This window comes from Vicia villosa, linkage group LG5 (assembly GCF_029867415.1).
Source record: "Vicia villosa cultivar HV-30 ecotype Madison, WI linkage group LG5, Vvil1.0, whole genome shotgun sequence".
Taxonomy (NCBI): domain Eukaryota; kingdom Viridiplantae; phylum Streptophyta; class Magnoliopsida; order Fabales; family Fabaceae; genus Vicia; species Vicia villosa.
The window spans coordinates 111,977,196-111,999,650 of record NC_081184.1 but is presented as its reverse complement, the minus strand read 5'-3'; the positions used below and the strand labels follow the sequence as shown (position 1 = coordinate 111,999,650).

The 22,455-nt window shown below is 34.8% G+C and overlaps 4 protein-coding genes across 4 annotated transcripts; 1 reads left to right on the top strand and 3 right to left on the bottom strand.

Annotated features, from left to right (window-relative positions):
• Positions 1-5,712: 5,712 nt before the first annotated feature.
• LOC131602012 (protein THYLAKOID ASSEMBLY 8-like, chloroplastic) lies at positions 5,713-9,326 on the top strand. Its single transcript, XM_058873956.1, has 3 exons — positions 5,713-6,178; positions 6,432-6,822; positions 8,548-9,326. Exons 1-2 carry the CDS (start codon positions 5,783-5,785, stop codon positions 6,819-6,821), a joined length of 786 nt encoding a protein of 261 aa, XP_058729939.1. The 5' UTR covers positions 5,713-5,782; the 3' UTR covers position 6,822; positions 8,548-9,326.
• A 425-nt stretch (positions 9,327-9,751) lies between these two features.
• On the bottom strand, positions 9,752-10,357 carry LOC131605175 (uncharacterized). Its single transcript, XM_058877566.1, has one exon. It carries the CDS (start codon positions 10,355-10,357, stop codon positions 9,752-9,754), a length of 606 nt encoding a protein of 201 aa, XP_058733549.1.
• Positions 10,358-11,618: 1,261 nt separating this feature from the next.
• LOC131602013 (universal stress protein PHOS32-like) lies at positions 11,619-12,906 on the bottom strand. Its single transcript, XM_058873957.1, has 4 exons — positions 12,592-12,906; positions 12,385-12,494; positions 12,166-12,284; positions 11,619-11,991 (listed from the first exon to the last, which is right to left on the bottom strand). The coding sequence occupies exons 1-4, from the start codon at positions 12,764-12,766 to the stop codon at positions 11,919-11,921; spliced, it is 477 nt and encodes a 158-aa protein (XP_058729940.1). The 5' UTR covers positions 12,767-12,906; the 3' UTR covers positions 11,619-11,918.
• A 4,714-nt stretch (positions 12,907-17,620) lies between these two features.
• On the bottom strand, positions 17,621-18,058 carry LOC131605174 (uncharacterized mitochondrial protein AtMg00810-like). The gene has a single exon (XM_058877565.1). The coding sequence runs from the start codon at positions 18,056-18,058 to the stop codon at positions 17,621-17,623; it is 438 nt and encodes a 145-aa protein (XP_058733548.1).
• Positions 18,059-22,455: the final 4,397 nt, after the last annotated feature.

Genomic DNA, 22,455 nt, shown 5'->3' with positions numbered 1-22,455 from the left:
AAAATCATTTTTAAAAAAAACCGAAACAAATGGGCCCTATAAGTGTTTGTTTGAAGAGAAACGAGTGAGAGAGAAATAAGGACGAGAGAATTAGAGGAGAAATAGGATACTTGCTTGGATGATAAATAAAATATAGAAGAAAGATTAAAAATGACGGGGTCCACCACCTTTTCTTTTCTAGTCAATTGTTATCTTTCTCCCGTATGTACCCTCTAACACTATTTCATGCTGAGATAATATGAGTGATAGAATTGTTTTTTTTTTTTTTTTACTTAACAACAACAACAACGTGTACAGTGTTTTTAATTTATTAAAATAAAAGTGAAATGAATCATGTTAACTTTAAAATTTAGTTTGATTACGAAACATTTATATCAAATAATTTATTTATTTAAACTAAGTAATTAACTAAAATTATATTGACAAATTTAAATTTATTTTAATAAGAAATGCATTTTAACAATGAAAAATTGTATATGAAGTCAAATAAAATAAGCTATTTTTTTTATAAAATCAAATAAAATACTGAAACTAATATAAAATAAATCTTTAATTATTAATTTAAATAATTAAAAGAGAAAATGGGTGATGCACTGACAGTGTAAAAAACTTTTACACTGTCAACCAATCACGACCATGAATCAGGACAAATCATACTCTAAATTTTAAGAAGTTTATATGACATGACAAAACGATTTGTTTATAAGTTTTATACTGTCAACCAATCACGGTCATGAATCAGGACAAATCATACTCTAAATTTTAAGAAGTTTATATGACATGGCAAAACGATTTGTTTCTATTGGATGACAGTGTAAATTTTTTTTACTGTCAGTGCACTACCTTTAACCTCTAATTAAAACAAAAGAAATAATTTTAATAATTTAATAAAACGGTGTTTATTAAATAATTATTAAGTAACTAAATTTTTTATTAATTAATTATTAACTTTTTTTACAAAATAATATTTAAATATTTATAAAAATAGTTAAATAATATAAAATTGAGTATTAATTTCTTATAACAAAATTAAGGCTTTTGGTTGGAGGCTTTTTATTAATAGGCTTCCAACCAAGGATCTTTTAGTTCATAGGAATATTGCTTTGGATTTGGATAATACTAAATGTGTTTTTTGCGGTATTAATTCGGAAAGTAGGGAACATTCTTTCTTTGGGTGTAATTCGGTGGAGGTTGTGTGGAGGGAGGTGGCGGTTTGGATTGGAAAGGAGGTGGGAGAGTTGGAAGAAGATTGTTTATCAAGTTTCTCGGATTGGTCCCTTTTTTGTAAAAAAAAGAAGATGAAAGGAGGAAAAATAGGAGTAGTTTGGTTAGCAACCGTTTAGTTTCTTTGGTTAACTAGGAACAATATTTGCTTTAGAAATGAAGTTTGGAATGTGAATAATACAGTATGAGGTATTAAATCTTTGACTTGGAAATGGAGTTTTATTTTTATAGGGGAAATTACACATTCTATTTGTAGTTTTTACGAATTTAACAAAGATCCGTTGTTATATCTATCGTAAGTCTAATTGATTTGTAATTTCTCCTTTTTTGTGGTTCTTTTCCGTTCTTGTGTAAAAAGGCTTTGAGAACCCTTAGTTCTCTCTATTAATATATCCTTGCTTACACAAAAAAAAAACAATATATCAAATCTACTCTATTATTTTTTATCTCTTCCTACATTTTTTCTCACCTCTTTTTCTCTTCTCAATTTCATTTCATATTCAAACAAACCATAAAAGGAAATTGTCTTGTATTTATGAGTCAAATATTTGTTAAAGGAATAAATACATAATTCTCTATGGAGATGTTTTCTCTTTTGATTTTTTAAACAATGTTTCAATAGCAGTTGTTGGCATTTTTTTCATTAATTATCAGCTAATTTATCAAATTTCTACAGGGATATGTATGACAATTTATATTAAGTTAATGTTTTAAGTTTGTAAACATTAACGTAGATGTGTCGAAGATTGTTAAGAAACCTATGTGATGGAAGTGAACTTCCTCGTATACTTGGTAGAGTAGAGGAGAAAAAGAAGAGAGAGGCATCGAAGAAAAGAGTGAAACATCTTTTGTTTGGTTGAGGTGAGAAAGAGAAGAGAGTTATAATTTATGTGTTTCACCATTTTTTTCAATCTCCTCATAATAGGAGAGAAATGAGAAAGAGTGTCAAATTTCCATTTAAAAAATTAAAACATACAAATTTCCATTTAAATAGAATAGATTTGATGTATTCAATTTAATTTTTATATTTAAATTTACTATTAAATATTAAATAATTTGTATTTAAATGAATTTATATAAAATTAAATTGAATAGTAAATTTAAATATAAAAATTATATTTAAACCAATTTCAAGTTGAATTAATTCTTAAAGCGGAATCTATTCTACTTGAATTAAACACCTAAAAATTAATTCTACACCTCCAATTCTACTGACTACTTTTGACCTTTTCAACATCTAAACTAAACATAGTTAAACAACTTTTTGGTTTGATTATTTATCCCATTAGAGATTTTGGAATAAGCATTTATCAAGAATTTGAAAATAGAGAATATAAAATCCGTCCACGCCTCATTCTATTATGATGCCTAATTTTTCTAGCATTTTTCAAAATTTTGTTTTTATCGTCAAAATTAATTCTACAATAACTTTGATTTTTGGAAAAATACCATTTTTGTCCCTTAATTATACCCCAAGGTCCATTCTAGTCCCTTATCTCTAAAAAGTGTCAAAGTGATCCTTTAATTGTTCAAAAAGGACCACGTTTGTCCTTTCTGTCAACTCCGTTAGTCAAAGTCAAAGGAATGGCGTATGTGGCATACATGTGGCAGAGACATTTTTATTTTTTTTGCCAGCTCATCTATTTTAATTGCCAGATGGGTAATTTTGTCTGAGACATGAAATAGAAAGGGGAAATGAAATAGAAACTTCATTTTGTCTTCGTTGGTTCTTGGAGGAAACCCTAGCGCAGCTGCCATTGACGAATCTCCAAACTCAAGTTGCTGCAAACGAAAACGAAGACGACATTCAAGGTGAAAGCGAAAACGAAGACGACATCAGAGGTAAGTTTCTGCATCTGTAGGTCTGATACTCTATTTTGGGTTTAATTCCATGTTTCTGAAATTTATGTTCTTCGGTTCTACTTAGGGCATAGTCTGAAATGGATGAATATCTAATCATTACAATCCACCATAGTGGTGAATTTGCTAATGAGGACTTGAGCGTGTACGTAGGAGGTCAGATTGCTAAACTGAGAGTAGATGCTGTTAAGTGAAGTTTTTTTGAGCTGTTGGGTAGTATCAAGGAACTAGGTTATCGAGCCATAGAAAACATATATTATAAGGATCCAACTGCTGGGATGAATCTGTTGGTAGATGACAGAGGGGCATTAGAGATTGGTGATTTATATAGGGTCCATCTTAGTGTTGAGGTGTTTATTAAGCACGCATTGTCCCAGCCTGTTTTTGCTGATGAAGCTGAAGTTGTTGAGGATGAGATTCCACTTAATGAGATTCCACTTAATGAGATAACATATGAGGTAGAAGTAGAGATTGAGGAGATTATGAAGGAATTTGATGTGAGGAACAATGATGTAACACAAGATGAAGTTAGGAACAATGATGTAACACAAGATGATGTGAGGACTAATGATGTAACACAAGATGAAGTTAGGAACAATGATGTAACACAAGATGATGTGAGGACTAATGATGTATCACAACATGAGGCGAGGAACAATGATGTAACACAAGATGATATGAGTGCAGTTGGAGCTGATAATGGACCTGTGGGTGGTGAGGTTGATGATGATTTAAGACTGACTGATGATAATTCTGATGATAGCAACTTCGAGTATGATAGTGCAATGGAGATAGTATTCGATGATGACTCTGATGATTATGGTACTGAATTGGAAGAGGAAGAGGGAAATCTATTGGACTATGATATTGAAGATAATGAACAAATGAAAAGTAAAAAAGGAAAACAAATGTCTGATGAAAACAAAGATGATAGTAAAGGAAGTGATAATGATAGTGAGGATCTTGGAAGTGATTGTGATAGTGATGACAGCAGTAGGGCTAGGAGAAAGAAGTATCCAATTTTCAAGCTTTTAAAGGATATGTCAAATTACAAATGGGAAGTGGGAACCTATTTTACTACAAAGGAAGATTTCAAGGAGGCAATTGTTACTTATGCAGTCCATTCTGGCAGAGATTTAAGGTTCACTAAGAATGACAAGATAAGGGTTAGGGTCAGGTGTAAGGATGGATGTGAATGGGGATCTTACTGTTCTAAGTTGCCTACTGAGGATTCATGGCAACTAAGAAAAGTAGTTGACACTCATAGTTGCAGTAGAGAGTATCTGTTTTGGAATATTAGACATCAGTTATGCAGTATTTTGTAATATGTTTTGGAATATTTTGCGTTTTAAGTATTTTGTGTTTTAAGAAACAAGAACCTGTGATGCAGTAAGGAAAGCTGTTAAGTATTTTGGCCATGTAATTTTGTGATTTTGGACCTGTGATGTCTGATAGCAATGTTAATGTTAAGAATTTTGGACCTATAATATTTGCCTTTTTATGTCCTATAATTATTAGTGGTTTGCTTACCAATACATACTATTAGCAGTGTGTAACAAATCATTTGCCATTGATAACTTTAAGATTCTTGCATCTTTTTCAAACATTACAACACTAAAACAAATGACCAACTACAATTCAATATATGAACAAATGTCAAATTCATTACATACTAATTCATAACATTACAACATACTAATACAGACTTTTCCAAATGACCAACACTAAAATAACACAGAACAGCCTTTTCCAATTTTTTTCAGAATTCATCATCTTCTTCAGCTCCCTTGTCTTTTGTTTTAGTCTATCATTTGTTGCCTTCAGAGTTACCAACTCCATTTTTGCTGCATCAAGTTCAATTTGAAGCTTCTCCATCCTACTATTTTGCATCTTCATATACTGGTCTTTCTCATCCACCACATCATTAAAGAACCATTGAAAATAACCACACCCTGTTTGGGTTGAACCCTGTGAATTTCAAAATTCCAATTATTCAGAAAGCAATACATGAGATGAATAAACAAGTGAAATTCGTTTTTACCTTGTAATTACGACAACCCCAAAATTGCTTCCCGAAATTCATGCTAGTTGAAGCCCTACGAAGCAAAGCTATCTCTCCACACCCACATACGGGTTTCCATCTCAAATTTCCAGCAACACCACCACCACTCTTCGTGTTAGATTCATATGAACATGGCCCTGCGATTGATGATGATGTTTGCTTCATTAGAAACTGAATTGGGATTGCAACGAAACCCTAGAATTTGGGGAAGAAACAAATATGGAGAACTATGAAGGCAAACGGTGAAGAAGACAATGTTGAAGATGGAGTATATAACATTCCATATCACCTGCCACGTATACAAACCTAACGTCCGTTTGTGCCATTTGGACAGAAAGGACAAACGTGGTCCTTTTTGAACAATTAAAGGATCACTTTGACACTTTTTAAAGATAATGGACCAGAATGTACCTTGGGTATAGTTAAGGGACCAAAAAGGATATTTTGCCTTGATTTTTTATACTGATATGCTTAAATTTATTCTACTATAAATCATTTTTATTTTCAATTTACTACTTTTTATCCAATATCAAGTTTACCTTTTACTAGAATTTGGGTCACTTATACAGAGGTGAGAGGTCGCAAACATTACATGCACTCGCGTCTCCGCCTTAACCTTATTATTTCAGAACTAAGATGTCAATTCGGTGTTTCACTAGAAAATGGAAAACCTGTCGTCTAGCTTCACTTTTCGGAGAGTTAACGTCAAACTTCACGAAAAGTATAAACCCTGTCAGAGACGTTTCAACTACACTGTCTTTGAGACAAATTGTTACAGTGTTTGAATACAAAAACATGTGCGGCGGTTTTAGAGAATATCACGACGGAAGACCAAGGGGTCCTCTTTGGAGGGGAAAGAAGCTCATTGGTAAAGAAGCTCTCTTTGTCATTTCCGGGTTGAAGAGGTTTAAAGATGATGAGGAGAAGCTTCCCAAGTTTATCAAAACTCATGTTTTGCGGCTCTTGAAGATGGACTTGATTGCTGTTCTCACTGAACTTGAACGTCAAGAGGAAGTCTCTCTCGCTCTCACGGTATCTTCTCACTCCCTCTTCAAAATGTTGTGGTTTTTTATTCTTATGTTAGATGCATGTAAACTGTTTGTTATAATGCTTCTGAGAACCTGTTTGTTTATTATTATGATAATTCGATTTCAATATAAGCTATGCTTTAAGAATGTGAAAATATATTACTACTCAACATTTTTCAAATTGTGGTTTCGAATTTTATCAGTGGTGGTTTATGCTTGTAATGTTGCCCTTACGAATGAGTTAAATTGATATCCAGGTGTTTAAGGTGATGCAAAGGCAGGATTGGTACAAGCCTGATATATTCCTGTACAAAGACTTAATTATTGCGTTGGCAAGGGCTAAAAGAATGGATGACGTGTTGCAATTGTGGGAAAGCATGAAGAAGGAGGATCTGTTCCCTGATTCGCAAACTTATACTGAAGTCATAAGGGGCTTCTTGAGCAGTGGATCTCCTGCAGATGCGATGAACATATATGAGGACATGAAGAGTTCTCCGGATCCACCAGAGGAACTGCCGTTCAGAATTTTGTTGAAAGGGCTCCTGCCTCATCCTCTTTTGAGAAACAAAGTGAAACAAGATTTCGAGGAGATCTTTCCTGATTCAAGTATCTATGATCCTCCACAAGAGATATTTGGTGCACGCTGAGGTTTTAATCTTTACTCTTTTCCCCTTTCTATGTTGCCCTGTGTTAGAGAGGTTGTTCATTTAAGAGATTTTGTTGTTTTCTCTTTGCATTCGCGGACTCATTAGGGACAATGTACAATGTTGATGAACTTAACTTAGAGGTTCCTCCAGAATTGCAAATTTGTGAATATATTTGATATACTTGTGAGTCAAAAGAGGAAAAGATAGTCAAGCAGCTACGTACGGAAAACATAGATAAAAGTCAACAATAAAGAAAAAGTTGTTAGTTTAAGACTAGGTTGTCAATAGTGCGTTATAGCACCGATATAGCAGCATAGCATAGCGCCATGGCCCCTCACAGCTACGCTATTGGCCTGCAAAGCGCTATTGACGATAGCGGCGCAAAAGCAGTGCCATCGCGGTTTGGTGGCCGGTATTCTCAATTTGGGGCAAAATTGTAAGCCCTATTATTCTGAAACGTAATTTTGAATATTTTTAAGGTTATTATGGTGGTCTTTCCCATCCTTTTATTGGTCTAATATTTAACCCCACGTGTTATGCTTCTTTAGTTCCAGTGTTTATTTTTTCTACATCGTTCTCCCCTGCAACGATTTTCACTTTGCCTTTTGCATTTTTCGTCGTTGTCATTTGTTTTTCACCATTCTCCTTTGCTTCTTCATCGTTTACCTCTATAGTATTCCGCTCCATTCTCTTTTGATTCTTTTCTCTACGTCGCTTCTTCTCCTTGCTCTGTTTCACTCCTACAACCTCTGTTATGTTTGCCTTGCCTTGTTTCACTTTTGATAACCATGGCATCATTATCCTCTGTCATTGCAAGAGTAACACCAATCTCCAACAATAAAGGTTATTTTAAATCTATCGACAGTCTTGATATTGGTTGGCGGTGGAACTCTTACAAAGACCAGAGCAAGAAAACAATTGTTTGTGATTTTTGTGAGCACCATTCAACAGGAGGGATAACAAGAGCTAAGAAGCATCCGTAGGCGATAAGGGAAGAAGTAAAGTCTTGCAGTAACATACCAGATGATAGTAAACAAATACTGCTAGAGAATTATGATAAAAAGCAAGATGCTACTGATGCATATATGTCTTGGGTTAATATGAATGAGGAGGATCATGATGTTATGCTGGGATACCTTTATAGTTTGATTTTGATGGGAACTCATTTTGATGGCATATGTATGTTGTTGTGATTTCTATTGTTAAGTATTTATGTATGCTGCTAGAATTTATGTTTTATGTACATTGTTTTTTAGTTATCATAATAGCGGTCATCCCACTACGGCTACCCCCTATGCTGTTATAGCATTTTAGGGGTTCAGTGCTACGCGCTGCTATCCGAGATTAACCACATAGGTTTAAGATGCAATAGCAATACCTGTTTCTTTCATTATTAAATAGAAAGATGATATGGTCATTATGCTCTCCAGCCGACTGTTTTCCTCCTATATGTTACAGAATGTGGCAATATTGGATTTATGAGTACACCATTTTCCTCTTGTTTTTAGATATGTTAGCAAATACAACTTTAAGGATGAAACTAGTTTTAATAAAGATAAAAGGGTTCAGTTCAACCATTGGCTGTCTTTTCTTTTTCCATTCCATGTTAAAAAGAGTTGCCCAATAATTTTGCTAATTTTAAACATTAATCTTTTCCTGCTTAATAACTCAACATTTCAAATTTCATGTTTTTCAACAATTCTAATACCCTCTTCTGTATAAGTAGTTGCTCCTTGGAGACTGGTGCATTTGGAAAAGCAGGAGCATGCAACAAATGGCTGCAGTCATTCAAGTTTTTTATGCGTTGCGGGATTCAGTGCCGGCTAATTAGTAGATTGAGGATTGACATTTACTGTGCTATTATTGAGACCTCCCTTGATGAAGGCAAGATTTTGGTGTTGAAACTGATTGATGTGAAAGATCTTCATTCTCCTTTTCAGTTTCCTCCATCTTATCTTCAATGTACAAATTGTTATAGAAGGAAAAGGAAATCATAAGTATTTTTTGCCCAGTAGTTTTGTTTTGAATTATGATGGATATTACCTTGCATAATGAAGGTGTTGTTGAATGAGAGAGATGCTTATATATTTGTATACATGGTTAATCCAATTTTATATTGTCAGAGATTAGCAATAACACTGATTCTCTTATTTTTCAAATGTGAAGTGTATCTTGGATATGGGGGTACCTGTGACAAATAGGAAGAATAATCTTACTGGAATGACTTAAACTATATGCATGTATCAGTTTGGACTGGATTCTCAAAATTTCACATCTCTTCTCATAACACAAAAGTCTCTTTGTTTGGTTGGATCGTTTGAGAGAAGATAAGTTTTATGTTGGCACTCTCGTTTCCTCTTAAACAGAGTCCATGTCGGCCAACAATCTTCATAGCTATTTCGATCAATGCAATTTGCTCAAGGTATTGACGGCTTCTTTGAAGTTCTTAAATGATATGAAAATGAAATATTTTGCATTCAATATCATGTCAAATGGTAGCCTGATTGGCGACGTTAGGAAATTGGTACGCGTAAACCCGCAACTTACAGTAAAAACATGTCAAATAGCCTCCAACTGTGGTTTGGTGTTTGAACTAGCTCTCATTGTAAAGTCTTGCATTTAATCAGCAGTTGTTGGTTTGGAGCAGTGACAATAAGTTGCTATTGGGTTCTTAGAGAAAGTGGAACTTGTGGAAGACTTGTTGACATGAGAAAGAATTGAATTTAGATTGGCTTCACAATGTATTCCACATTGATTTCAATGATCATAATACACACAAATTTCACAATTCATTATGAAACAAAATTGAACGCTACACCTTCCTGAATAATTGGAAAGGTTCTCTTCCTTTTAAATATCTCATGTATTTGATTAATTCCTTGATTATTAACAATATAAACATCATCCTTAGATATACATGTTTGCTAGCATTAACGAGTAAAAGCATAGAGAACAAGAACAACATAGATAAGTAACGCAGAAGGAACAAGAATAAGCAAAGGAGCAATAGCAGACAAAGTATAATGACTCCCACAAGCCAAAGTTCCCAACTTAATCTGCACCAAATCAACCAAAGCCATAACCAAAAACCCACATCCAAAAACCGATCCAAAAGCCGAAACCAATGTCCCAAGCCTCAAAGCAACAGTGTTAACTTCCCCAGCTAACTCATAACCATGCACCAACTTCCTGGTAGCAACAGCTCCATCAACGCCTTTGCTGATGCTGATAACGTTTTTAATAGCCAAAGCGATGAGGCTTGAGAAAAGAAATGAGCTGAACGAGTAGACGTGGAAGGCCATGAGACTTTGTGATATGGAGGGTCCAGCTATGCAGGCAGGGTTGTCGTCGATTAGAGTGTTGTTGGTGTTGGTGGATGTGATGCCGAGGAAGAGCGCTAATGTGAAGAGGGAATTTGCGTTGACGATCCCGTCCAAGGCCATAATGTGAATGCTGGTTGTTGTTAGTTTCCGGCGTGATGCATCGGACATTGCCGGTGAGATGGAGGTGGTGGAAGCAACCGGAGGAAGAAACATTGCATAATAATATGTGCTTTGATATGATAAGGAGATGCAGATTTTATAAAATAATAACTCAGCATTTGTATTACATTATAGCTATTGCTTGCGTCCTTCAAAACTATTGCTTTGCTTGCAAGCAACATTTAATTATTTGATAGCATGGCGTAGAAGCTTGGAATCACTTGTTTCCTTCTTAAAAAGAGAGATAGGTTAAAAAAAGTTATTACAACTATACTACAGTGGCACTTTGCCCTGGTTACAAATTCTGCCCTTGAAAGCTCGTTAAAGACCCTTTTGGATGCTTCGACCTTCTCAGTTGATTGTTTTTCTGTAGGCATGTGAGTTTCACATGTAGGATTTGGGCATCCCTTCCCCAACTTAGATGAACTTTGATGAGTCCTTTATAATGGGAATTTTGATAAAATCTTCTAGGGGTTCTGGCCTCTTTATCTTTCTTCTTGCTTCCACTGGTATGACTTCTTCATCCCCTTTGATCCCATCCAAAGGTTTCTCTTCCAAAGGTTTGGGGTCACCATCCATGACGAAAGATTGGATCAGAGTCCCTGTCAAGTATTGGAGGGTTATCTAAGAATTCTTCCTAAGAGATTATGTTGAAGACTTCTTTCACCAGAATGTACCATTTGGGTTGGAAGTTAAGTAAAGGAAAACACCTTTGAAAAGTTTCCCACAGACAAAGTCAGTGATCTAGCGTAAACTCAAGGTGTTCACCAATGGAGAGAAGAACTCATATTTAATGGTATATTCTGATTTTCCGTTGAAGCCTTAAGTTTTCGATCTGGCGTTGGAGAGTTGTACTTGCAAACACAAATTAGTGACTATCAAAAGAGATGTATCTTACCGTTAGAAAGTGCGTATATGAGTTCCAAGACTTTGTATTAGACTTTATAGTTGTTCTGGTTTAATGTCCGTCTATCTCATAACTTGATCCAATGACCCTTGATTCTCTTGGAGGTTTGTTCGAACCTTATTCATAATGGACATGTGATCTTAGTCTTACTGAAACTTTTGAAAGGGCTCTTAGGTCCATGCGGGAACATGAGAAATTCTTTAGGCTGGATAGTGAGATTCTTTGGAGGAAGAAATTTTGTTTTGTTGTTTTGTGATAAGATTAAGGGGGTAAAAGTTAAAGATTGTTATTGAAAAACATTAGTTATATATTTAAAACTTCTTTGTAGCTCATGATATCAACTTCTTTGAAAACTCATTTGACATAATAGTTAAAGAAAGACAACCTCCTGAAGATGAACACAAAACAAAACAAAGAATTTGCAACTCTTTGATGATTATTTGACACACAAATACAGTAAGAATCAACTATGAAACATGTCAATCCACTCCATCATGTTAGGTAGCAAATTTGAAACATATCCAGCACAAAGCTCAATTATTAACACACTTTTGGCTTTAGCATAAGCACTTATATAAACTTAAAATAGTCTTAATAAACCAACCCAGTCTTAATAGACCATAAATAAAGTACATGTAAGAACAAAGTGAACATCCATTTGCAACGAGATCAACCAAACACAGCAAGATATCAGACAGTAGAAGAGACTCATTCTTTCACAATTGTTACTGGACAAGTTGCATTTGAAGTCACATAAGTAGACACACTCCCCATCAATACCCTACAATACAATCAACCAACAAATAAACACGGTGAATCACAAACACCAGAAACACGATACTGATAATACTGACACGGTGTCCGACAGAAACCGACCAATCTATTAAACGTAATCACAACTGTCCGTGTCGGACAAAAACCAACCAATCTATTAAACCATTGATTAGTAAAGTACCTTTGTATGGCACCCAAACCTCTGCTACCCATGACCAAAGCATCAAGCTTCAAATCACCAACAGACTCACAAATTTTCTCTCTTGCATCTCCCCAATACACCTTCGCCACCACAGTCACCTATATTCAACTCAAGTTAAGTCAACTTCAACAAAAATCTAAAAAAAAAAACATTAACCAAATCAAACACAAAACATGAATCAAAACAAAAACAAAAAACCTGTTTCTGTTTAGAAGCAGTATCAAGTATATCCAAAACCTCAGCATCAGGTTCCACCTCATACTGATGAATCACGTTCTTCTCACGAAACTCCGACAACGGGATAAGAGCTACATCAAATTCCAACCACACAAAAACCACATCAAAACAATCAGAATTATACATATACACTAAGATCTTCATTTGAGAAGAGGTTTGTTTACTTACGAGAACCAGTGGTTGACCATAGAAGATTACGAGATTCAGTGCCTTGTGAATGATTGATGTGAACAATATAGAGAGTGTCACCGTGGCGGAGAAGGTTGTCAATAGTCCATTTGAGAGCAATCTTGCTTCCCTTGGAGAAATCTAAAGCTACACCAATTTTCCTATCACTCGCCATGTGTTGAATCAAGACAAGTTCTGAACTCTGATGATAATAACTGATGTAGAAGCTTTCTGGTTTGGAAAGTCTTTGTGTTATCTTTTTCTTTTCTAGTGGCCTAGTGGGTACAATTGTCGGACTCGGAACGCTTCAATCAATTTCTCAATGTAGAATCAATCATCTTGACAGATCATCATGAAAATACTTATTTGTTTTGTGTTTCAATTATACAACTCTAATTTTACTTTACATGTTAATATTTTTATTTGTATTTAATTTTTATTACAAATAATCATGTTATTTAAGTATTTTTAACTAATATTAATTTGAGAAAAAAATTAAATTAAATAAAATTGAGTTTAAATTTTTATAACAATAATTAAAAATTAGAATGCTGATAATTTTATATGAAATATAAAAAAAATTATTGAAAAGCATAGTGATTGGGTTCTCCTCTCAATCTTCTAGCCACACTGTTTCTTTCAATGTGATAAAAGTATCTAAAAAAGATATTTTCATGTCTAAGACAATGAGCTAATAGGTAGAAGATGAGTAAGTTGGTTGTGTGATCATATATGAGAGGTGGGGCATTTATTTGTAGAGTAATTGAACTCTAATAAGCTTCAAGCACCTGCTCACTTTAACGAGGTGATCTTGAGGATTTGTGTTGATAGGTGAATACTCATTAGGGTAATCAACTCTGAGATAAGTGGTGGAATCTATTGGATACGATGATGCTTCATGTTTGCATGATTACTTCAATGAATTTGGATACCTGATTTATAGACAAATAATTTATATGGATGACCTCGGAGGTGAGGTACCATATTATATCATCTTGTAATACTAAAGTGGGAACATCAAAAAATGACTCATGGCTCTTTATTAGGCATGTTTTGTACTTAAACGTGTGAACTTTTTAGGTGAACGATATGTGCAATATTTTAATTTGTCTTGCTTAGGCTCACACCATTTCACAAGTCCTTCAAACCCTTAGCTATTTTAATAAGTAATTGATAGAAAAGACATTGAAGTGTGAAAACTTAAGAAAAATTTCTGAGATAAAAATATCTAAGTTGGGATGAACCACCAAAGTGGATGTGTCGATGTGGTACTTGTACTCCCTGTACTTGTAGCTCAAAAGGCGTTGGAAGTCCGAGAGATGTGATGGGATATTATAACATAGTCTTGCATGTGTTATGTGCTGGGGAAAATGTGCATGTTGATTTGCTTGGATGACATAATGATGATACCATTACTTTTTGAGGTGTGACATGATCATTGAATCTCTAGATTTTGGTGACCCTGTATGATCGTAATGAGTGAATATTGATAATTTTGTGACCTTTGATGAACCATTGTTACTAATTATTTGTTATCAGTCTTTTCCCCTTTCTAAAATTTATGATTTCATAGTGCACCTTTCAAGTCGTTTCCTCTTTCGTGCACCTCGATCTTCCAATTGTTTATTGGTAGGGTTGAACCTTATCCCTCAATTCTTGTTTCTTAGTTAAAAAAATTGTTCAATCCTTCCATAGTAAAACATGTCGATTTCGAGGTGACTTTTTCTTCGTATGAATCTTCAATTAAGGCATTGTTCTACAACAATTGGACATAAACAAATTTTGCTTCCACTTCTGACACTTATGATGTAGACTTAGGTCTGTGTATTCTACTTTATAAACATGTTTACCATGTCAACTAAACCCCAAAATAAATTACTTCAAAAAAGAAAACCCCAAAATATATTAAAAAAAAAACAAAACAATTTTTTTTTGAATATATATAGAAGGCCGAGCCTGTGGGTGTGCAAGGTGAGCTAAGGCCTCAAATATTTGGGGGCCTCAATAAAAAAAGGGGTTTAATTAACATATACAATTTGGTTATAATATATACAATTTTGCAAGTTAAATAACTAATTTATAAAGTAGTGCAATGAATATACCTTCGTTTGCAACCAAATGGTCCTTAGTTTGAACCAAGGAATTTGATTTTTAGGAATTTAATTGTGTTATTCACATAAAAAAATGTCAACCAGTAGGCTCAAACACACGCCCATAACAATTTGAAAGTCTTACTCAACTCACTACTAAAAAAAGCAAATTAGGGACGGAAATTTGTGAGGGAATTAAATCCTTCACTAATTACGATGGATTTAGCTAGGGAAAATTATATAGATGATAAATCATAAGTGAATAAAAATTAATAAGATTATTTTTGTGTCACAAAAAATCCCTTAAAAAATTGATAAAAGTAAGGAATTTGAGATGAATGTTATTCTTTACCAATGTTTCCGTCACAAATTTTCTCATAAACATGTTTCATAATTTTGTGAGGGAAATATTCCATCTCTAATATATTATATTATATAATATAAATTTCATTTGAATTTTTTAAATGAAATTATAGTTTAAAATTTAATTTAAAATAATATTAAAAATATTTTTTAAAATAAATAATTATTTTATCGTACAAACATATCTTCTCGTATGATGTTTTTAATTGATTATGAAAAAAATTGATTTTTAAACGACATTGTAGTTTAACTTTGTTTTAAATAAAATTTATTTTATCATATGAATTTTTCAGTTTCATTCAAAATAAAAGTCTAAAAATTTGTATAGAAATTAAATTTAAAAAATCTATAATTAATAAAAAAACTAAAATATAATTTTTTTTTAAAAATCATCCCCAAATTAAAAATATTATTAAATAAATAATTAATATGAAATTCTATAAAAATAAAAGCAAACATATTTAATTTTAGTAAAACATATTATTTAATATCTTATACTATATGTTAAAAAAAATAAAAATTTGTTTGACCAAAATTACACATAACTAAGGTAAGAATTAACATAAAATAAAAATAAATTTAAATGATAAAAAAAAATCAAAGTCTAATAAAATAATTTTTTTACATATTAATTGAGTTAGAAATGTAATTAACTTTATTTACAATAATATTAACCCAATCTTTTTCAACTTTCCTCTCACTCAAAATTAATTTCGATTCCCTCTCATATTTTTCTTCACTCAAACAATTTCATTTTCCCTTTCACATTTCTCTCCCACTTACACCAATTTCAGTTTCAATCTAATAGTAACATGGGGAATGCTAATAACACTCTCAAACACTCTCTCTTTTATTGGTTGAAACATGTGTGAGTCCTACCACTTTATGTGTGTACTATTTCCAAAGTGAGAGACCCACACATATTTCAACTAATAAAAAGTTTGTGTTTAAGAGAGTGTTGAAAATAGTGTTACTAGCACTCCTCCAGTAACATTTTATAAAATTAATTTTCCTCTCATTCTTTACCCCACACCCACCACGCCTAGTACACAGAAAAACCCTCAAACGCAATGTAACGAATGCAGCTCGCAAGAATCCTGGAACTAATGATTGGAGATTTCAATGTTCAACATTTTGTGAAAATTCTAGTAACTCACGATTGATGTCGTACTGGATATTATGACATCCAAAATAACACAAAATAATTAAAGACATAACAGCATAAAACAATAAAGAACACACAGAATTGTTTACCCAGTTCAGTTCAAACAACATACTCTGGGGGCTACCAAGCCAGGGAGGGAATCCAATATAAGCAGAATTATTTCGGAGTTAAACTCCCCCGTTTACAACTCCTTACTTAAAACCTACCCAACAAAATTCCAATCTATTCCTAGACCTGAGTATCTCCACTCACTCCCCCTCAATCACAATAGTGATTACAAATAAACATTAAACAAATTGAGAGAGAAGACACATTTCAAAAACACACCTTGATCTGCTTAAAAGCTTCAATCAAGAGACACACACTCGTACTTAAAAGCTTAGAGTGACAAAATACATAAACAACCTATTCCAATACAATCATCAAAAGACAATTGCTTGGAGTACAAGAGACAGCTACAGAACTACAGTTCTTCACAATTAAAAATTCTCTCTCTGCGTTCCAAATTAGGATTGCAGTCTTCTTATATGCAGCTCTTGGGCATTGGGCTTTTCAAGAATCAAATTAGGGTTAACTAAGTTAACCTAATTTACACGCCATCTGGTTGTTACAGAATGTGCTGTCAGCGAAATCTTCTAAACGAAATATTCAGCACACAATAAAAGGTTTCCTAAATTGTAGATTGAGAGAAATCAGGAAACATAATAATAAACTATAACAGCCCCTGCTGTCAGACAAGGATGTCATGACATCGGTCATGACATTCACTAACAAAACCTGTATTAGCTTAACACATATGCAACCTGCATAACACAATATAAATCATGTCATGACATCAGTCAAGACATTAAACACCAGGTATGTTTTACCACAAATGCAGCCAACATGAAAAACATCTACAATCTCCCCCTTTGGCAAATTTTTGGCTAAAACAACCTGTCACACCATATCAGAGAAACACTTACAGCAGACACCACATACTTGTTGTTATGGGGTGACATTACTACTTCTCCCCCTGTTTGGCCACAAAAGTTGCCAAAGCAAACAATTGTCTTCTCTCTAATATTCAATTTTTTTTTTTGAATTATGGTTCCTCAAAGATGCAGATTCCTAACTTGCTCTGCAAGTTTTCAAACTGTGTAGCATCAAGGGCTTTTGTGAAAATGTCAGCTAGTTGAAGTTTAGTGGATACATGTTCTAAGAAAATCATCTTGTCTTCTACGAGTTCTCTAATAAAGTGATGTCAGATATCTATATGTTTGGTTCTGCTATGCTGAATTGGATTTTTGGAGATGTTGATAGCACTGATATTGTCACAATACAAAATCATGACATTCTGTGAAACATTATATTCAGTCAGCATTTGTTTCATCCAAACCAGTTGAGAACAGCTACTATCAACTGCTATGTATTATGCTTCAGCAGTTGATAATGAGACACAACTCTGCTTCTTGCTAAGCCATGATATGAGATTGTTTCCTAAGAAGAAACATCCTGTAGATGTGCTTTTTCTGTCATCAGCACTTCCGGCCCATTCAGCATCACAATATCTAGTCAGAACAGGGTCACACCCGTGAGTGTACAATATGCCATAGTCAGAAGTTCCATTTACATATTTGAAGATTCTCTTGACTTGGTTTAAGTTACTTACCTTTGGCTCTACTTGATATCTGACACATACTCCAACTGCAAATGCAATATCTGGTCCGCTGGCTGTTAGATATAGCAAGCTTCCAATCATGCTCCTGTACAAACTTTGGTCAACACTTATGCCCTCTTCATCTTTGGATAGCTTTAGATGTGTTGGTGCAGAAGTTCTTTTGTGACTCACATTATCCATTCCAAACATTTTCACTATGTTCTTGGCATATTTGCTTTGAGACAAAAAATGGAGTCTTCCATTTGCTTGATTTGAAGTCCAAGGAAGTAAGTCAATTCTCCAACCATACTCATTTCAAACTCAGTCTGCATTTGACTGACAAAGTGTTTTACCATTGCATCAGACATTCCCCCAAACACTATGTCATCCACATATATTTGTGCAATCATGATTCTTCCATCTTCATTCTTTACAAAGAGGGTTTTGTCTATTCCTTCTTTCTTATATCCATTAGTGGTCAGAAATTCAGTTAACCTCTCATACCAAGCTCTAGGAGCTTGTTTCAAACCATAGAGAACTTTTATTAGTTTATAGACATGATCAGGCAGATTTGGATCAGCAAGCCTTTAGGTTGTTCCACATACACTTCTTCATTCAAATATCCATTTAGAAAGGCACTTTTTACATCCATCTGATATAGCTTGAACTTCAAGATGCAGGATACTCCTAGTAGTAGTCTGATTGACTCAAGTCTTGATACAGGTGCAAAAGTCTCATCAAAGTCTACTCCCTCTACTTGAGTGTATCCTTGTGCTACTAGTCTGGCTTTGTTTCTGGTTATGACTCCTTGTTCATCAGACTTGTTCTTGTATATCCACTTGGTACCAATGATATTCGTTCCTTCTGGTCTAGGTACCAGTTCCCATACTTCATTTTTTTTGAACTGTGCAAGTTCATCTTGCATGGCATTGATCCAAAATTCATCTGTCAAGGCTTCCTTCACATTTTTTGGTTCAATTTTGGACACAAAGCAGGAGTTGGCTATGGTTCCTCTTGATCTGGTCATTATTCCACTGCTGAGATCTCCTATGATAAGTTCCTTGGGATGATCTTTCTGAATTCTGATAGATGGATCTTTGTTGATTGCTTCAGGTTCGGGTTCTGAAGGAGTCTCATTACTCACTTCAGGTTGGTCTATCTGTTCAGCCTGAATTTCAAGGAATGTTTCGACATTCTCTGTGACATCGAATTCTCCATGTTGATCATCAACAATAACATTGATGGATTCCATCAACATTTGTGTTCTGGTGTTGAATACTCTATAGGCTCTGTTGTTTGTGGAGTATCCCAAGAATATATCTTCATCACTTTTAGAGTCCATTTTCCTTCTTTGGTCACGATCTGTCAAGATATAGCATTTGCTACCAAACACATGAAAGTACTTGACAATTGGTTTCTTACCTCTCCAGAGTTCATAAAGAGTTGAGGAGGTTCCTTTTCTCAATGTTACTCTGTTATGGACATAGCAGGCTGTGTTCATAGCCTCAGCCCAAAAGTACATAGGTAGCTTCTTTGCGTGAATCATCGCTCTGGATGATTCTTGTATAGTCCTGTTTTTCCTTTCTACTACTCCATTTTGTTGAGGTGTAATATGATAAGAAAATTCATGACTGATTCCTTCAGTTGAGAAGAATTCAGCAAATTTGGCATTCTCAAATTCCTTTCCATGATCACTCCTGATTCTGATGACAACACTTTCCTTTTCTCTTTGCAGTCTGGTGCAGAGATCCTTAAACACCTCAAACACATCTGATTTTTCTCTAATGAGGCTTATCCATGTGTATCTGGAGTAATCATCAACCACCACATATGCATACCTTTTCCCTCCAGGACTCTCCACTTGCATTGGTCCCATTAGATCCATATGCAATAGTTCCAAAGTTTTGGAAGTAGTGAGTTGATTAATCTTTGGATGAGGAGTCCTGGTTTGCTTGTTAGCCTGACATTCTCCGCACACTTTGCCTTTATCAATCTGTAGTTTTGGAATTCCTCTCACAACTTCCTTGTTTATGATCTTTTTCATTCCTCTCAGATGTAGATGACCCAGTTTTTGATGCCACAGTCTCACCTCTTTTTCTTCTTTTGCCATGGAACATATTGATGAATGACTTGCTGTTTTGGGTTCCCACAAGTAACAGTTGTCTTTGGATCTAACTCCTTTCATGACCTCTACATTTTCTTCATTAGTGACTACACATTCATCTTTGGTAAATCTGACTCTTAGTCCTTGAACCTACAGTTGACTGATGCTGATCAAGTTTGCAGCTAGTCCTTTGACCAGCAGAACACAGTCTAGTTGAGGGGCTCCTGAATGTTCTAGTTTTCCTACCCCTTTGATCTCTCCTTTGGCTCCATCATCAAAAGTCACATAGCTAGTGGAATGCGGCTTGATCTCTTCTAACAAGTTCTTCATTCTCGTCATGTATTTTGAACATCCACTATAAAAATACCAGTCTCCTTTGGTTGACACCCTCAAGGAGGTGTGAGCAATCAAGGCAGAAACTTTGGCAACCCATTATTGTTTCTTGATAGGGTTATGCTGTTTGAGATTGTCCTGAGCTGTTTGATAGGGGTAACCAAACAGTTTGTAGCAGAACGGTTTTAGGTGGCCAAACCTTCCACAGCAGTGGCATCTCCATCTTTGAAATTTCTTCTTTGTTTGGTTCTAGTTTCTCTTTTCATGATGTCGTGACATCGATGCTGACATCTGGTTGACATGGTGAGCTTCAAGTTCTGATCTTTTGCATCCTAGATTGGGTTCAGGTTTATTCATAAATCCTAATCCAGACAAATTCCCTACTTCCTATCCAAGTTCCAAAATCTTTTCCAGGGATTCAGTCCCATTGTTCAGCATTCTGATTGATCTTGTCATCTGATCTAGTTTGAAGTTGAGTGTGCTGACTTCACCATTGAGATGTGTTATGGTTGCTAGAAGTTCTTTCTTATCGACTTCCAACTCTTCTATAATTTTCTTTTGCTTCTCCCTTATTTTACACACTTCAGTACTCTTGACACATAGATCATTATATGAGGCAGCCGGTTCTTCAAAGGTAGGATCCTCTTTGACGAATTTGTATTCAAGTGTACACACACTCGTTAGTGCAACACATTCCTCTTCAGCATCACTATCTGAATCTCCATCAGATCGAGTGACAGACATCCCTTTCCTTTGCTCTTTGAGGTAGGTAGGACATTCAGCTCTAATGTGTCCATATCTTTCACATCTATGGCACTGAACCCCTTTTCCTTGATTGGGCTTCTCTTCTGCTTTGAATATTCTGCTAGGATCATAGGTCTTGCTGGTGTCATTGGAAGTGTTCTAGACATTGGGTCTGGACTTCTGATCAACCCTTTTAATAAACCTGTTGAATTGTTTTCCAAGCATGGCTATGGCTTCTGATAATTTTTCATCACTTCCACCATTGCTTCCTCTTGAATTATCTTCTGTGTTGGAAACAAAAAGCTATGCTTTTGTTCTTCTTTTCAACAGACTCACAAATACTCATCTCAAAGGTTTGTAGAGAACCAATGAGTTCGTCCAGCTTCATGTTGCTGATGTTCTGGGCTTCTTCTATGGCAGTCACCTTCATATCAAATCTCTTAGGCAGTGATCTGAGGATCTTTCTCACCAGTTTTTCTTTAGACATTTTTTCTCCTAAGGCTCCTGAGTTATTAGCAATCTCAAGGACATTCATGTAAAATTCATAAATGGTTTCATCCTCTTTCATCTTGAGATTTTCAAACTTAGTGGTAAGCATTTGAAGTTTAGACATCTTTACCTTGGATGTACCTTCATGAGATGTCTTGAGAATATCCCAAACCTCTTTAGCTAGATCACAGTGCTGCACAAGTCTGAATATGTTCTTGTCAATTCCATTGAACAAGGCATTTAGGGCCTTGGAATTTCCCAAAGCTAGCTCTTCTTCAGTTTTGTTCCATTGTGCTTCATGAATTAGAACAGTGGTTCCATCTTCCATAACCTTCTCAGGATGTTTCCATCCGCTTTCCACAGCTCTCCAGGCCTTGCTGTCCACAGACTTTATGATAGCTACCATACGAGGTTTCCAGTAGTCATAGTTAGAGTAATCCAGGATGGGTGGTCTACTCCCAAACACTAACAATTCCTTCTCCATAGTACCAGAATTTTGTTGTCCCTAGATCTCACCCAGATGTAAACAGGCAGGGTGCCTGCTCTGATGCCAATTGAAAATTCTAGTAACTCACGTTCGATGTCCTACTGGATGTTATGACATCCAAAATAACACAACAATTAAAGACAGAACAACATAAAACTATAAAGAACACACATAATTGTTTACCCAGGTCAGTTCAAACAACATACTATGGGGGCTACCAAGCCAGGGAGGGAATCCAATATAAGAAGAATTAATTCGGAGTTAAACTCCCCCGCTTACAAATCCTTACTTAAAACCTACCCAACGTAATTCCAATCTATTCCTAAACCTGAGTATCTCCACTCACTCCCCCTCAATCATAGCAGTGATTACAAATAAACATTAAACAAATTGAGAGAGAAGACACACTTCAAAAACACACATTGATCTGCTTAAAAGCTTCAATCAAGA